Consider the following 17,123-nt stretch of genomic DNA (forward strand, 5'->3'; position numbering starts at 1 on the left):
TTTTCAAAATGCTGTATATAGAAAGCTTAGATTTTAAAAGCCAGCTCTTTAACAGCATGTCAGAAACCTTTCTCATCAGCTGCTCAAACTGCCATTTTGTTTGGAAAGCTGAGCATTTGATTTTCTGCTTATCTGCTGATTCAGCTACCCTATCTGAAATTCTGTTAAAAAGATCAGGTACTGCAATAATGACTGTGATAAAAAGTAAACAGCTAATACCTCAACAAGGTACACGAACTTGAAAATCAGTGTAATTTGGGGATGAAAATGCCACTTCAACATACTGCAGTTCAGTTGGCTAAAAAGTCCATGATCCTATTTCACAAAATCTAATTATAAATATGGAGAAAGATTTTTTTAAAAAATGTATTTACATTTCAGAGAAGCAAAATCACCGCTATTTGCTTTTTCTAAAAGGAATTTTTTAAGAAGGTTGATGCAGATAGCCCAAAAAACCAATGCTTACGCCCTGAGAGTGCAGGTAGTCCACAGTCCTGGTGATGGTGCACAGCACAGCGCTGGCCTCTCTCTCTGAGAAACACTTCTGCCGAAGAATGCGGTCCAGGAGTTCACCTCCCCTCATCAGCTCCATCACCAAGTACACGTATTTCCCATCATCATAGACCTGGAAGAGTAGTAGAATAAATATATATTTTGGATCCATTAACTTGGTGACGGTTAGTCCTTTAATCACAGTGTTGGCTTGCTTGTGTGAGATGTTGCAAGAAGAAAATGTCAGCTAATGTGTGGGAAATGTGCTTATTATGCTTAACAACAGAAAAGGAAACCATATAAAATGACTTAATCATTACTTTTTTCTCATGCCTGTAGCAGCCTGATGATTTGTCCACACAGAAATGCAGCTTTCCTGGTCTGCTATCATGTAGCAGAGTAGACCAAGCTGCTAAAAGCAGCATCACTTCACACAGCCTGAAATGTCTACTGGCTGTCACCCAAGCCTCCTTCTCAGTAGTGTTCTCTCTGAAGGGTAACATTTGCCATTTCAAATATCAATATTTCCCTTTGAATCACGATCAGCTAAATGAACTGTATTATACTGTTGGCCAAGACCTGCTTCCAATTATATCATGTAGTTTATATTTGTAAATCTGGCGAATACATTGTTGACATCAGCTGCAAGGTGTTTTTACCTCCAGCATCAATTGCATGGGGTAAAAGACTTTTTTTGTCAAAATTGGAAGATGAATGGCTAGTTGAAGGCTCAGGAGCTCAGGTTGTGTTTTTATCAATCCCTCAAGTGGAAGGGAAAACCACTGAAAGAGGGTGGAAAATGCATCTGATTAACACATGGCTCAGAGACTGGTGCCACCGCTGGAATTTTGGGTTCTTTGATCATGGCAAAGTTTATAAGGCACCTGGTCTGTTGGCAACAAATGGAACAGGTGGGATGCAGCTGTCCCAGACCAGAGAGGGAAAAGGATTTTGGGGCAGGAGTTATCAGGGCTTATTGACAGGGCTTTAAACTAGGTATGAAGGGGAAAGGGGAGATAACTGGGCCTGTTAGGAATAAGCTCAAGGGAAGCATACCAAGGCTTGAAGGATGGTGGACTGGTGAGGGCTCTCCCTCTGCTACTTCATTTGAGAGAAGGGAAAGACGTTTAGAAACCGTGGAAGCACCTGAGAAAGCCCTGACAAGAAATGGGGCCCACACTCACAAAAAGGTGTTGGATTCATTAGCTCATCTCAAGTGCATCTATACCAATGCACGCAGTATGAGCAACAAACAGGGGCAGCTTGAGGCCATGATGCAGCAGGAGAACTATGACATAGTAGTTATAACAGAAACGTGGTGGGATGCCTCACATGACTGGAGTGCTGGAATCAATGGCTACAAGCTCTTCAGAAGGGACAGACAGGGAAGGAGAGGTGGTGGAGTGGCCCTGTATGTTAGAGAATGTTATGAGAACTCAGAAATCAAGTACAGTGATGATGGGGTTGAGAGTGTTTGGTTTAGGTTAAGGGCCAATAAAGCGGATCTTGCTGTGGGAGTCTGCTGTAGACCCCCCAACCAAAGCAGTGAGGTGGATGAAGCTTTCTATAAACAGTTGGGAGAAACCTCATGGTCACTTGCCATTGTTCTTGTAGGGTATCTGCTGGGATCACAGCACAGCAGAGAGGGAACAATCCAGGAGGTTCCTGGAATGTGTGGAGGATAACTGCCTCACACAGCTGGTGAGTGAGCCGACCAGGGATGGTGCCCTCCTGGGCCTGCTTCTTGTGAACAGGGAAGAGCTTCTGGGGGAGGTAAAGGTTGGAGGCCATCTAGGGTGCAGTGGTCATGAGATGATTGAGTTTTTGGTCCTTGGAGAAACAAAGAGAGGGGTTAGTAAAACTGCCACCTTAGACTTCTGCAGGGCTGACTTTGACCTGTTCAAAAGACTGATTAACAAAATCCCTTGGGAGGCTGCCTTGAAGGAAATGGGAGTCCAGGAAGGCTGGACATGCTTCAAGAGAGGAGTCTTAAAGGCACAGGAGCAGGCTGTTCCTGCATGCTGAAAAACAAGCAGGAGGGGAAGGAGACCAGCCTGTCTAAACAGGGACCTTTGGCTGGATCTCAAGAACAAAAGGAGAATCTATTGCCTTTGGAAGAGGGGGCAGGTCTCTCATGAAGACTATAAAGATGTAGTGAAGTTATGCAGGGGGAACATTAGGAGAGCCAAGGCACAGCTAGAGCTCAACTTGGCTGCAGCTGTTAAGGATAACAAAAAATATTTCTATAAATTCATTAACAGTAAAAGGAGGATTAGGGAAAATCTCCCTCCTTTACTGGATGCAGAGGGAAACATGGTAACTAAGGATGAGGAAAAGGCTGAGGTGCTCAATGCCTACTTTGCCTCAGTCTTTAGCAGTGGAACTGGCTGTTCCCTGGACACCCAGCCTCATGAGCTGGGAGATGGGGAGGGGAAGCCGAATGAGGTCAGCACAATTAAAGAGGAGGTGGTCAGAGACCTGCTACACCACTTGGATGCACACAAGTCTGTGGGACCGGATGGGTTACACTCAAGGGTGCTGAGAGAGTTGGCAGATGTGCTCGCCAAGCTGCTGTCCATGATTTACCTGAAATCATGGCTAACTGGGGAGGTTCCATTGGACTGGAGGGTGGCAAATGTGACACCCAGCTACAAGAAAGGCAGAAAGGAGGATCCAGGAAACTATAGACCTGTCAGTCTGACCTTGGTGCCAGGGAAGGTCATAGGGCAGGTCATCTCGAGTGCCTTTAATAGTCATATAATGGACAACCAGGGGATCAGGCTTAGTCAGCATGGGTTTATGAAAGGCAGGTCCTGCCTGACAAACCTGATCTCCTTCTACGACAAGATGACTCAACTACAGAATGAGGGAAAAGCTGTGGATATTGTCTACCTCGATTTTTGAAAAGCATTCTATACAGTTCCCCATAGAATTCTCATAGAACTGGCTGCTCATGGCCAGGATGAGTGTACGGTCTGCTGGGTCAAGCACTGGCTCGCTGGTCCCAGAGAGTGGTGGTCAGTGGAGCTCAATCCAGCTGGTGGCTGGTCACAAGTGGTGTTCCCCAGGGCTCGGTGTTGGGACCATTTCTGTTTAACATCTTTATTGATGATCTTGATAAGGACATAGAGTGTATTATCAGTAAATTTGCAGATGACATCAAGTTAAGCGGGAATGTCGATCTGCATGAGGATAGGGAGGCTCTACAGAGACTTGGTTAGATTAGATCGGTGGGCCAACATTAACGGGATGAGTTTCAACAAGGCCAAGTGCCAGGTCCTGCACTTGGGCCACAACAACCCCATGCATGGCTACAGGCTTCGGGAGGTGTGGCTGGAGATCTGTCTGGAAGAGAAGGATCTGGGGGTTCTAATTGACAAGCAGCTGAATATGAGCCGGCAGTGTGCCCGGATGACCAAGAAAGACAACAGCATCCTGGCTTGTATCAGAAACAGTGTGACCAGCAGAAGTAGAGAGGTGATAGTCCCCCTGTACTCTGCACTGGTGAGGCCACACCTGGAGTACTGTGTCCACTTTTGGGCACCTCAATGCGAGAGAGATGTTGAGGTGCTGGAGCGAGTGCAGAGGAGGGCAACGAAGCTGGTGAAGGGCCTGGAGAACAGATCCTGTGAGGAGCGATTGAAGGAGCTGGGACTGTTCAGCTTGAGGAAGAGAAGGCTGAGGGGAGACCTCATCGCTCCCTACAACTACCTGAAAGGACACTACTGTAGAGAGGTTGGTGCTGGTCTCTTCTCACAGGTGATTAATGACAGAACAAGGGGGAATGGCTTTAAACTCCAACAGGGGAGGTTTAGACTGGACATTAGGAAAAAAAATTTCACAGAGAGAGTGTTCAGACAGTGGAATAGGCTGCCCAGGGATGTGGTGGAGTCACCATCCCTGGATGTGTTTAAGGGTCGTTTAGATGAGGTGCTGGGAAATATGGTGTAGAGGAGAGTAGGGCAGGAGAGATGTAGAGCAGGGCTGATGGTTGGACCCGATGATCCCAAGGGTCTTTTCCAACCTGAATGATTCTGTGTTCTGTGGCCATTTTCATATCATAGTCTTTTATCTGGACTGCAATAATAGACAGTGTTACAGTCATCAAAGCCAAATGATTTTGGAAACGAGTATAAAATCTTTTTTGCACAGATTTTAAGATACTCTTTAACACTTAGGAATTAGGTGAGACTTGCCTGTGGGCATGTGATTAGAAACTTTTTATATACTTCTCTAAGGTCCAAACTGTAACCTACTGGCCACGGACACCAGTAGGATTTTGTTCTGTAAACTCTGAATTTGACATAGTGTGGACAATTCTAGGTGACACTTCAGGCAGTGTAAGTAAAACATCTCTGGCTAAAGGTCATACCACATGTAAGCATAGTGAGGACTCTTCCTCATATGAAATGCTGGAGAAATCTTCATATCTTCTCACGCTGCTTGATAGAAGGTAAATACTCCCTGGCATTAAAACACTATTGAGGGAAACCCTAGTGACTTTGTCAGCTCTCTTCTTCCCAACAAAGCAGATATCAGAGGCCATATGGGAATGGCTGCTGCTCATGAAAGAGGAGCCCCTGCCCAGCAGCAGCACTGTGCATGCCCAGCAACTTGCTCGAAAACACCCAACTAGGTGTTTCTGAAACTTCTGAAAACTTCTAAAAAGTGCTGCAAAACCAAACACATTTTGTTGTTCTCCAGCACTGTGCCCCTTTGCTTTTCTCTGCAGTTGGTTAGAAAATAATTGGAGAATGTATAACCTGACCAGTCTTCTCAACTGCTATCCAGGAATTTCTTAAGTCACATTTTTTTCCTTGATTTCAATGGGTATGACTTTAGCTCTGACCATCAACTGAAGAATTTTACAGACAGAGTAGTAGGTGAGCCTGACCTTAAGGTGAAAATCATTTAATGCTGAAGTGCTCAAAGACTACTCACATCTTTAAGAGTAATAATGTTTGGATGCTGTCCATACCGCAAGAGGATCTCAATTTCTTCTGAGGGGTCTCTCTTGCTCTTATCAATTATCTGGAATAAATGAAGCATAGTGTAATAAGATACTAGCTAGCAGCACTAAGCACAAAACAAGCAATTTCTACAGTTTAAAGAAATTAGTACTTAAAATTCTTCTATTAATTATTATTCTAGGAGAGGACAGTCCAAACTCTCTGCAAATGAGAGCCACGCTGACTATATGCCAAAGCAGATGGAGCAATAATTAGTTCAGATTCTGAAGGCGCAGGCCTATTTTTTTGATGCCTACAATTTTGTTTGCCCATAAATAATGGCAGTTATAAGAAGTGTCATTTAGAAATCAAACAACCTGTCGAGTTTTAGAATAATAATAGTTTTAAAATTACCTCTTTGACGTTAAAAATGGATACATTCATAATATTGGCATATGCTTGTATATCTGCTGATACATTAATAGAAATTACTTATCAGGCAGGTCTGTCAGAAATGAAGAAGTATAGACATTTACCATCAGGGGTTATCTGACTTGAAGCTATTGGTAATCACTTGGCTCTTTGGGCCATGCTGTTGTAACGAACAAGAGAGTCGCCAGAGATGGTATTTAGCCATGTAACCAAACTCTGCCCATTCCTAAGCTAGAAAGAAGTCTGCTCTATATATCACTTTTTTGTATTCAGCATCTTTTGTCTTAACAGAGAGTATAATGAAACACTAAAACTTTTTAGTTTTATAGCAGCAGGGCTCAGAAAAACATGACACCTACTGCTTAGAGAGCATCACTGCATGTAAAGCCTGCTGTTAGGCAATGATTCTATTACATATATTTGTCATGTCAGTCAAAGAGCTTTGATCATTTGCCCAGCTGAGAGCACTAATTAATGCTTCTCACTTTGCAGACTTAAATGATAAATATGAGACAAGAAATAGCTATAAAAAAATCCAAGGGAGATCTCTTCATTTTGGAATCTCAAATGCAACTGCACAGGGAATAGCAGAAGACTTTCCACTAGAAACTCATTAGGAGTACAGTATTTTAGCACAATTTCTTATTGCTCAAAGCCAGCAGCAGTACTTTGGAATAACATGTTTACCGAAGAGGAATGGGTGCTTTTGCAGAAAATCGTAATTCCATTATTGGCTTGGATTTCAAGGCTTTCAACTTTAAATGTGGTTAGCTCTCTCTAAGAACTAGACAGACTAAGAACAGACCACAGATTTAAAACAATGGTGTTTGCAGGGAAACAACTTTTTAAAAAATCTCATTTGTTAATGAGATGGCTGCTTTTGCATGCATTTTTTATGACTTAATTATGGTGAAAGACATTTAAGTACATGTCTAGAATTTTATGCAACAGTTAGTGCCTACTTGAATGCATATCCGAGGTTTTGTAGTCATCATGACTGGCATGCATTGGCAGTGATAATAATGGTCAGTAGTTGTCCATGGCTGAGGTATGCATTTGAAGCCATATCAGTTATTTGATTCTGAATTAATAGCAGTGTGACAAGTGAAGGTGCAACAGGGAGCTGATGCAGGTAGATGGCTGTTGTCCACATTCGAACAAATGAAGGAAAAAACTCAAAAACAGGTGAGTGAAAGAAAACATAATAGCAATTTCTCCTTAGAATATAATGTTGTTCTCTCAGTTTAGTTGAGACATTCTCAAAAAGCCAATGAAACCCTGATTGAATGACTCCTCATAAATACAACCAAAGCGACTGAATGTGTCCCACTCAACCAGTAACTCTAACATATAAAAAGATCCTCAGGGCCACTTCCTTGGCTAAATTAATACAGCTCTTGCCAAGTTAATGGAGTTACATACACGTGCTTCTGTTAGGATCTGCCTGCCTTTTACAAACCAGCAGAATTTACTGCAGCAAGTACTACTATCACTGTGGTACTGTAGTTAGCAATATATTCCAGATTCCTTTTCTGTTGTATTTTCCTGTGAAAGGAAATATCCAGAGCTATGGAAAATTTTAAGCAACTATTAATAATGCAGGACTATAAATGTATATATATGGCTTAAAAAAAATCCGAACTAAAAATAGTCTCAGCTATTGACACAAAGCTCAAAATAACATAACCTGAAGCAGTCTGCTACTGATTTAGTAGCAACAGCAGTAGATGATATGTAATGCTTCTAACTCTCAATATGCTATATAAATACAAATCGCAAGACAGTGCCGCTAAATATGCATGCTTTTTGCTTTAATGCGTGCACAAGCTGTGATACAGTGATTAAACGGACAAGCTGCCCTCGGCCACACAACAAAACATTGACAGAGCTGTGAAGGGACCTGCCAAATTCCTCTCAGTCCCTGTGCAGTCTGGTTGGACAGACCAGAACCATTTTTTTCCTCCACAGTGAGAGGCTGTCACCCTGACAGTGCCTCTCTTCAGTGTGCCTGTGACTTTCACCTGGTCTGCAACTAATAAAGCAGCAAAGGAGGTGGCTGCTGCAACTTCCACAGAAATTTCTCCTCAGCTCAGACTGGCTGCAGTATGCACAGTTTCTTTATCCACACACTGCAATGGCCAAAGCAGCTCCTAAATATGCCCCATAGCTCCACTGTGATACCTGATTCTCCTGGTCTTCCTCTTCAGAAATTGTTTCTGTGTGTTGCTAAACCCACACCAGATTTTCGAAAGATGGAAGCTGATGTGTCAGAGTGGTTCAGCCAGTGGTTGCTGCCTCCTTTTGCACCCAGAGATGTCTGCAACACAACATGAGATGCTGCATCCCCAAAACACCTGCAAATCTTGGCCCAGCTTAGTGCCAAAATGAGCTGTGGTAAAATGCAGGCCCGGTGCTCCTTATCGAACAGAGGGGCTAAGGAAGATGTGTTGTGGACTTCCAGAGATATTCACAAGTAGTTCTGAGATTCTCAAAAAGTATCAGAATAAATTAATTAAATTATGTAAGTAAAAGGCAGTGGTTTCACCAGACAGGTGTTAAATAAGAGCTTTTTGTGCAGCTGTACTTTCTAATTTTCAGTGAGAGTGTTGCTGTACATAACATGGAGAAGAAGCATGCTCTGAGCACCTTGTGCAGATGTGGCAGGAGAGAGACAGAACAGAGGCAGCCCTGGCATGGCACTCTCTGCATACTGTCCTCTCGCTCACCATCCAGCTGCTGGGCTGTTTGGCCTCCTGGCAAAAGCACGTGTCTTCTGCTGTACTTGTGCAGTAACTCCTTCCTTCTCCAGACAGTAACACCCAGGCTGCTGGGCACAGAGTCCAAAATCAGTGTGAACACTTCATCTACAATCCTACGTTATCTACACACACCCCCCGCTTCCTGCAGTGGATCAATGCCAAGATATATGAAGCAGTCTTGACTGTAATTTGAAAAGTGTTCACTGAGTGAGACCTAGCGATTGCCAGAGAAGGTGAGGGAGGCATTCCAAAGTCTAAGCGTGGTTGTACTCTACCTCCTGGAAACAAACCAAGGCACTCTTCTCGCTGGTCCTTTCCAGAGGGGACCTGGCAAGCATCTGCTGGCTCCTTGGGGCTGTGTTCCCACTGCACTGAGCTCTGGTGCCCCTGGGCTCTCCCAGAGTGGGGACACGGATGTTCTTTCCAGTGGGCTTTGACCGGCAGTGAACCACTACCAGAGCAGACACCCATGCCACGCACTTGGCTTTCCTTTTCTGTGTTACTGTTTCTTCCTCCTTCTCCTGCTTTAGAGTTTAATTATCTCTAATTTTGAAAGATCAGCTTTATTGTCAGTCGACCTCTGCATATGGGGAGGTTTTAGCTTTGTCCACTGAATTCAACCAGTGCAGATTGTGAACCACAGCATATGTGGCACTTCACACACAACCAATGTAGCAGTTAGGCATGTCCTCAAATTAATTTTAATAAAACATCTCTCAGAGCTATGCTTTCAGGCTGCCCAGAGAGACCCCACAAAGATAGCCTGTTGGCTACCCTGTTCCAATAACGACCAAAGGCTCTGGATTGTTTTCTACCTATATACTGAAAGCTCCGATGCTACAAAGAAGAAAAAAACTTTTAATGTTATAGATTAGAATACAGGAACACGTGGGATACACACATGGCCACAGCATGTGACAGAGTGTCTGCTCTTGTTCAGAATTAGTATTACTATTAATCAGTTAATTGTTTTCCTATCTAGTAGCTTTCAAGCTCTACTGTTGGATGCTGGCAAGCTAAATATGTCCGTCTGAATTTTAGATAGGCAATGACACTCTTAAACCCTGATTAAAAGCTGAGGAAAACTGTGTAATTTCTACATATCTTTTGTGGTAACAAAGAGCACTTGCTACCCTGGTCACTCTGTTTCCTCTGAGATGTTGTGTTTTGCATGAAGACAGGTTCTTCTCTATTCCTCTCTGTGACAGCCCATGAACCTCCTGCAGCAGTTCTTGTGCAAGGAATGATGTCTTTTCTTTAGGAAATTCATTCTGATTTGAACTCAGCTAAAATGTCTACATAAACACCCTCTTGTTACAAAATTAAGGAAAGATTTTCTCTGCTACTAGTCCTGAGGTTTTGAGTAATATGCAATTATGCTACTTTTCTATTTCTCTCTGTAGATGTGTGGTGAAGAACACCAACTCAGAAAGTCATCACAAAGTATAAATAACTTAACTGAAAACGTAACAAGAGCTCTGTTGTATTTTGGCAGGGAAGAGCTATGAAGCACAGGGCTCTTCTATTGTCGTTTGGAAAAATAAGAAACTGAGCCATTTAACAAATAGACTTTTCTCTATGTATTGGACACCCAGGGATTGCTTAGAAACTCATCTGTATTAAACAGTGGGTGAAACAATTTCAGAGTAAAATGAGCTCAGCACATGCAATAGCATTCTTTGTTCTAATAGGGGACTTGTTTGTTCTTTGACTATCACATCCTTTGTGTATTTTACTGACTAGCTGAAAGAAAAGATGCATTTTCTTCAGCGGAATTTAGGGCAAGAACCTCATGGTATTTTAAAATGAGTAAAACTCCATCAGAGGACAATGCTGAACTGTATCAAGGAAGAAAGGATCAGGAGAGAATACTTTTAGAATCCTAATTAATGTGTCTGGACAGTTTTTACAAGTTTTGTGAAGGTACTTGCGCACCTTCAGCTGTGTAGATAAATTTCTTCTTCTGGATCTGGTTATGCCATTAGCAGATGTTACAGTCCTTAGCTGTTTGATACCATCCACCAGCTGGGGGTTACAGCCTTCACAGCCCTGTCAAGGAAATGGTATGTATGAGCACTCCCTAACCTGCTTTGGGCAGAATTAGCCCCATTAATAGAAACTGCCTTTTCAAGCAGCTGAAATTAACTTGGGTGACCTTGCATGAGGAGGACGGCTGTTTTTCTTACATGGAGTTCTCCATCACTACGGTTGTGAGATTGGAAAAAGGCAAGAGGTAGGAGGTGACAATTTAACTGCCTTTGCTGTCTGAAAAATGAACAGCCTAAAAGAAAGGGTGAGAGAAAAGCAACAAAGTGAGAAGAAAGAAAAGAAACATGAGATGCACTGATGGGAAGAGCAGTGATATGGACCTTAGGAGAAAGGATGGGGCTCTGGCCAGGCTAAACTGGAGTTAGCAGTGAGGAAACTGCTGTCTGTTGTTGGGTCTTCCTGTGCTGGGGAGAAAGGACTTTGTGCATCTTTAATGAACAAACAAGACTGCGCAAAAACATCTTCTTGGCTCTGACTTGATATTTCCCCTTAAGTGAAACAGGACACAAAAGCTCTGTCTAATCACGTCAGTCGAAATGGGAAATGGTAGACCCTTCTTGGGAAAGTCAAGCTAAATGTACCTAACACTGGCACTATGGTATAAGCCTTAACACTGTGGTGTGTGCCACTAGCATGGACTGCAGCAAAAATTCTCCATTTTATTTTAATGGATTTATTTCACAACATCAACCACAAATATTGGGAGGCATTAAAGGTACACCCTGCAGCATGGGCACAGATAATAAGTAGGTTGTGGAGCTTTGACTGAGGAGCTTTGGTGGGTTGTGCTGCAGGGGCATAAGGCGTATCTCTCCTTGGCTGCCCTTTATTCTCCCTCAGTCTCAAATTGGACCAGTGTCTGCCTCTTCTTCAACTGCCCCAAGTGACATTTCCTAGCAGTTGAAACTGAGATACAAGCGTTTGAACTGAGGCAACTGAGTCGCTGCTACAGTCCTAACCTGCTGTTCTGGCTACAGCAACTGGAAGTCCAGCAGGTCAGGGCAGACACATGGGCACTGCAATACCTTAACCAGCCACAGCTGAGGCTGCTGGTCTGTTTAGCCAGTGAGGCTACCTGAAGAGCCTTTTGACCAGCACCAGGGAACTTACAGTGTCTTTGTGGAAAAAGCATGAAGGAGAAAGAGAGCTTTATGCACTTTTAAAAGCTGCTTTATTTTTTATTACAGTTTTTTCTAAAGCCTGTTTGGAGTGTAAGTACGGGTTAATCACATTTAAGAAGAGAGCCATATAACACTGTGTGATGCGATACTCCCTGTAGAAATCCCTTCCTTTTCTGGGAGAGGAGGTATGAGCAAAGGAAGAATTAATTTTGTGTCCCTTTGCACATTATGTCTACACCATATCTATGATATATTTGAAAATTCAGGTTACCACTGGTGGAACCGACTATAGGTGGGATTCGCATCCTTCTGAAGAAAGGAAGTGCAATAACATATGCAGAGATTTTAATCTGACAGTTTCATCTACGATATTAATTCCGATGAAAGAGAGAGAGTTCTGAAGTTCTGTGCTGTTGGAAAATGTACAGGTTTCCGTTCCAGTAATATTTACTACTAAAAATAAGCCCTATTCATGCCAATTTGGTTCCTTTTTTGATGTGAAATTACTCAAGCTGGATGAAAATCACCGCAGAAAGGCTAACATTATTTAAAAGGACATGGTATAATGTTACACTTAAGATGTCTCCAAGGAGAACTATTGCAAGTTTAATAGTTTCTGAGGGACTATTTGCTGTGCTATTAGTTTTGATTAGCTCTAGAGATTCATTACCCCCATCCATGCTTAAATCTTTCAGAAAAAATAGTGAAATGCATATTAAAAGAAACGGTCCTAATTAGCAATACTTGCTAATAAAAAAACTTTTCTGAAATAAGCACTGGCCATCAGATCAAGCTGTGTGGGTGAGACATTAAATTTTCTGCACACAAGAGCATGCCCACTTGCTGCCAGTGTTTGCTGACAGCACTTCTAAGCTGTCAACTGCAACTGTAGTACTTACTAATTAGCATTTATACAGTAGCACACATTTTCTAAGCAACGCAGAAACATTAACAAATTTTTTTCCAGTATCACCTGTGAAACACAAAAGCTCACTTTAGAGAGATGTCTGCAGTTTCAGAGGCAGAATAGCTCAGTGGGAAAGGCTCTGTACTGTGTTTTAGTCTGCTCTGTTCAGACCTAACACACATCCTTGGATCAGACTGATGAGTTTTCAGTCTGTAAAATGACTGCAGTGCTACTCCCACCTTCTTTTACAAAAAGCTTCAGGGATGGAAACCAGTATATCATATTCAGATCTTATAAAAGGGGAAAATTATTACATCAGTATGGAAGACAAATACAAGAAACACGGTTTAAATGGCCCCAAAAGAGAAACAGAGCCACAAAGGACCAAATTCTGTGCAGAATACTTAGTTATTTGGCAAGAAAGCTAGAGACGAGAAACATGATATTACTAAGCTGTAGGAAAACTGCTGCCTGATCCTAAGTCTCAGAAAAGATCTAGTTAGCAGTGAAATAGCATCATCTCACATCTTCAGAGGCTCAGCCATGTGAAGGAGAGAGGCACTGTGAGCTTTGTGACCAAATGGGAAGGAGGCTGCAAGAATCCTTACATCAGAGGGGATGTACAACCACTGCACATCTAAGATTTGCTCTGAAGCTGAGTTTAAGGGGGGGTCTGCACACATTTCTGTATTTCCATCTGCCTCCTCTGTTTATTTTGTTAAGACTTAATCAGTGCCTTAATCCCATTTACGCAAAAAGCCACCAGCCAGCAATGGCTGCTACAAACAAGCTTGCTGCTTGTAGAAAGTGCTCAAGGCACTCCTGGCTTTCTGTCCTGCTTCCCCTCCTGCTTCAGGCAGAGCCCAGCACTCTGTACTGGCCCATCCTTTCTGAAGCTGTAGCTGCAGGGTCTTGCCTATTCAAGCAGTGCCTCCTGGGAGAACTGACTTACTTCTGTGGGGGGAGTATCTGGCTGAAACCTGAACATGCTCAATTCAGACAATAGAAAAGTGAGACTCATTGAAGCTTTGCAGGTATTTGACTAAACCCAAATCTTAAAAAATGAGGACGGCATGTAAAATATGCTACGTTGCCTCCTGCTGTGGTGAGTGAAATTGTATACAGCAGTCCCTGGGTCAGGCCCTTTGATGAAGTTGCTAAAAATGGGAAAGCCAGGCAAACCTTCAAAATACTCACACATATCAGACATAAGATCCTTACAGACAATTTTCTCCACTGCACTCCTTTGCTACTTCATCCATTTTACTGCAACTAATTTTATCTTTCCATCATATCTAGAGGACAGCAGTCCATGCTGTTCGTAAGCACTCTTACCATATCTGTCATGGATCCCAGTTGGAGTCTAGGGCTTTTTATGCTGGCTTCTTTGCAGAGCACTCTGGAAAACAGCCTTCCCTATGCAAATGCAAAGAAGCACAGAGATTTGAGCGTAAATCTGCTCTGAAGCCTGTATCTTCTATGTGGCACCCTACTGCCTACTGAATCTGGTGGCACACTACCAGCTTAAGTATCTTTCAGACAGCGAAAAACATCTTTTACTGAAGTGTCTGGACAAGAGAATTTCCAGAATCTCAGCTTTATAAACCAAATTTCATGGGAGAACATGGTAAGTGTTCTCTGTAGTTTATCAGGGTTAAGAAGGGGTTTTATACCTCTAACTCTGCATTTTGTAAGGCTGCATTTCCATTAATATGACAGATTCAACTTCTTTGCATATGAGGGGGAGGACATCTTGGTCATCTTCTTGAAGCGTCTGTTTTACCAACTGCTCTCACCATCAGACTTTTTTTTCCTGAAACTCCCTATTTTAGCTTCAAGACATTCTGTCTTGTCTTGCTGTCTTTAGCAGCCAAATGGTTGCAATCCATCATTTATATCACCTTAGAGATATTTATAGATTTTGATTGCATCCCACTGGACTCTTGTCTGTCTTAACATCATATATATTTGTAGCTTTCTTGATAGAGCTCGCCTTGTAATTCTTTCATATTTTCTGCTATAGATTTCCTCTAATTTGTTTATATTCTATTTTAAACCACGGATACCAAAATAGCACATGGTCCCACAGGATTTAACAGTCCTACTCAGGTACTACAAAACTCACTTCTATGCAAGCATGTTAGTAAGACAGAAATCTATAGATTTGATTTTCAATTTCATTAATAAAGCTTTAACTACACTAGCAACACTATGCAATGCTTGTCTGATGTTGTATTCAGATCTTTTTATTTCTATCCTAAGAAGTAATTGAGTATATTGCATTACATATCATTCAGGGAATAAAAGCAAGTAAGAACGAAAATTTTTTGAGAGACTGCAGAGATACTTTCTCTCAGTAAAATATTGGAAAGTATCTTTCAGAATCACCAGTATGACCTTGCAGAGACAAGACATACACTCCTCATAGATAATTTGATAAGCCATCTCGGGGAAGAGCCAGGACAGTTACAGGTTTATGGAGTCATAGTTATCACTCCCATTTCCCTTCAGCTGGGTGGCAGGTTTTTTAATGGGTTCTCTTCACATCACATTATATTCTTCCTGATGCCATTTCTCCCCCAGAGTGTGAGGCATGACAAAGCCATACTCACATTCACGCAAACCTTACTGTAACAGCCACCTAGCAAAGAGTGGCATCCAGTCAAGAGGAGTTTGTGTGACTAGGAATCGAATGAGAACTGAGACAGGACCTCAACATTTGATCAATACCCATGCAACTCATCCTCTCCCTTGCAGAGTCCTGTTACTGCTCTGCTCCAGCAGCAGGTAATTTCTGCTAAATTTCACAGCTAAATTTAAAGAGGATACATTTATCAGTAGATCTGATCCAGAGATCTCTGCACATACCCTGGGGCCTGACCCCTGTACCATGTTCTGGTGCAGACAGAGGGAGGAAAGGTCAGACAATCAGTGAATGGGTACCTGCTGGTGTTGACAAGCTGGCAGACTCAGGGCCAAGAAATCTGAGGTTATCCAGCAAACTTTCCATTGACTTGCCTATTAAAATATTGATATATTTATCCATGTTACACCAGACACTTGGTACCTCCCAGACAGATAAAAACAGACACAAATCTTCCCCTGAAAATTTCACAGTCTGTTTCACTTTAGTGGAAAGTCACTTTAGTGACTTTCTACGGTTAAGGAGAAACAAATCTAAGCAAATGTCTCTAGCTCTACAGACACCTTAACTGTCAAGGAGATTTGATGACCTTTGGACTGATCTTTTTTCTTCTTTTTTTTTTTTTCCTTTTCCTGTTTCATTTAATAAACCTACATGTACTCAGGAATCCTATTTTCTTTAAAAGAACTGCAAAAGACTGCACCACACTGCAGTCAGTCTTAGAAGACTACCTTTTTTTTTGTCATTCATGCTTTCTGCATTCAGCACTGAATTCCTGACACAACCATAACATAGATTATGGAGAAAATATTGCAGAGCCAACTAAATAACCCTGTGTAAGATCCAGCCTTCAGATTAGCATGTTATTGTATCTACTTACGCCATCCACCTAAAAACAAGCAAACCAAGACCATGAACATCAACAGAAGAGGAAAATGAAGTTTAAAGAAATTATGAAACAACTCTGGAATTCATATAGTTTTTGGTCACTATGTCACTCACCATTATTAGAAAATAAATAGTTATACGGCAAGTCTGATTACACAAGCCTGCTAAAACCAGCTGTCACGAGTTACTGACATCTATTTATTGATAGCATGTTGACATCAGTTCTCTGCTGGTATCTCATTTTTATAGTTAATTAAAATGCACCTTCTCTTCAGTCTGCACATACCAAAACATGCTGAGATAGATGTACTTCCAGTGCTTCGTAATTACCAAAATTATATATGAACTGTAGGATTTACTAGGACTCTCTCATAAACTAACCTGTATCCCAGAGGCAGATGTAGACTGCAAAATTTGGCTTTGTTCACAGCTGTGGAACATGTGGAGCCAAACTGTAGGCTAGCAGGTTAGAGAGATAGGAAAAAGTCACGAAATTCACATGTGTTTCAAGATCCAAATTCCACTGTAATACTGGTACCTCCAAAAATGGACTTGTCATTTGGGACTATCTCTACTGCATGTTTTTCTTCTTCAAGGGAGGGAGAAATGTATATCCTGTCCTTTTACCCAGTTGTTCCCCCTGGCTCTAACAACATGGAAGGACTAAAAATCTATAAGGCTTAACCAGTAAGATATTCTTTTGACCTGGAGAAGAAAACAGTTGGCATCAATGCTGTTGAATCTGGCCCCTATGCACACACACCTCTGCAATGTTTGGGGCAGATACCATACTGGGAGTAGGACAGGACATAGCACCAGCAGTTTCTACTTTGGCTGTTATCTACCAGCAATCTGTGCTGGAGGTAGAGTCAATCTAAACAA

At 42.1% G+C, this 17,123-nt stretch overlaps 1 protein-coding gene across 1 annotated transcript in view; it reads right to left on the reverse strand.

Moving 5' to 3' along the window:
- RPS6KA2 (ribosomal protein S6 kinase A2) overlaps nt 1–17,123 on the reverse strand; it is a 177,118-nt gene that overhangs the window by 12,255 nt on the left and 147,740 nt on the right. Inside the window, exons 15-16 of the mRNA XM_074896652.1 lie at nt 5,434–5,523; nt 467–625 (exon numbers count right to left, since the gene is read on the reverse strand). Of these exons, the coding sequence (XP_074752753.1) occupies nt 467–625; nt 5,434–5,523 (249 nt within the window). The remainder of the gene's footprint in view (nt 1–466; nt 626–5,433; nt 5,524–17,123) is intronic.

Source organism: Athene noctua, chromosome 1 (genome assembly GCF_965140245.1).
Source record: "Athene noctua chromosome 1, bAthNoc1.hap1.1, whole genome shotgun sequence".
Classification (NCBI taxonomy): Eukaryota; Metazoa; Chordata; class Aves; order Strigiformes; family Strigidae; genus Athene; species Athene noctua.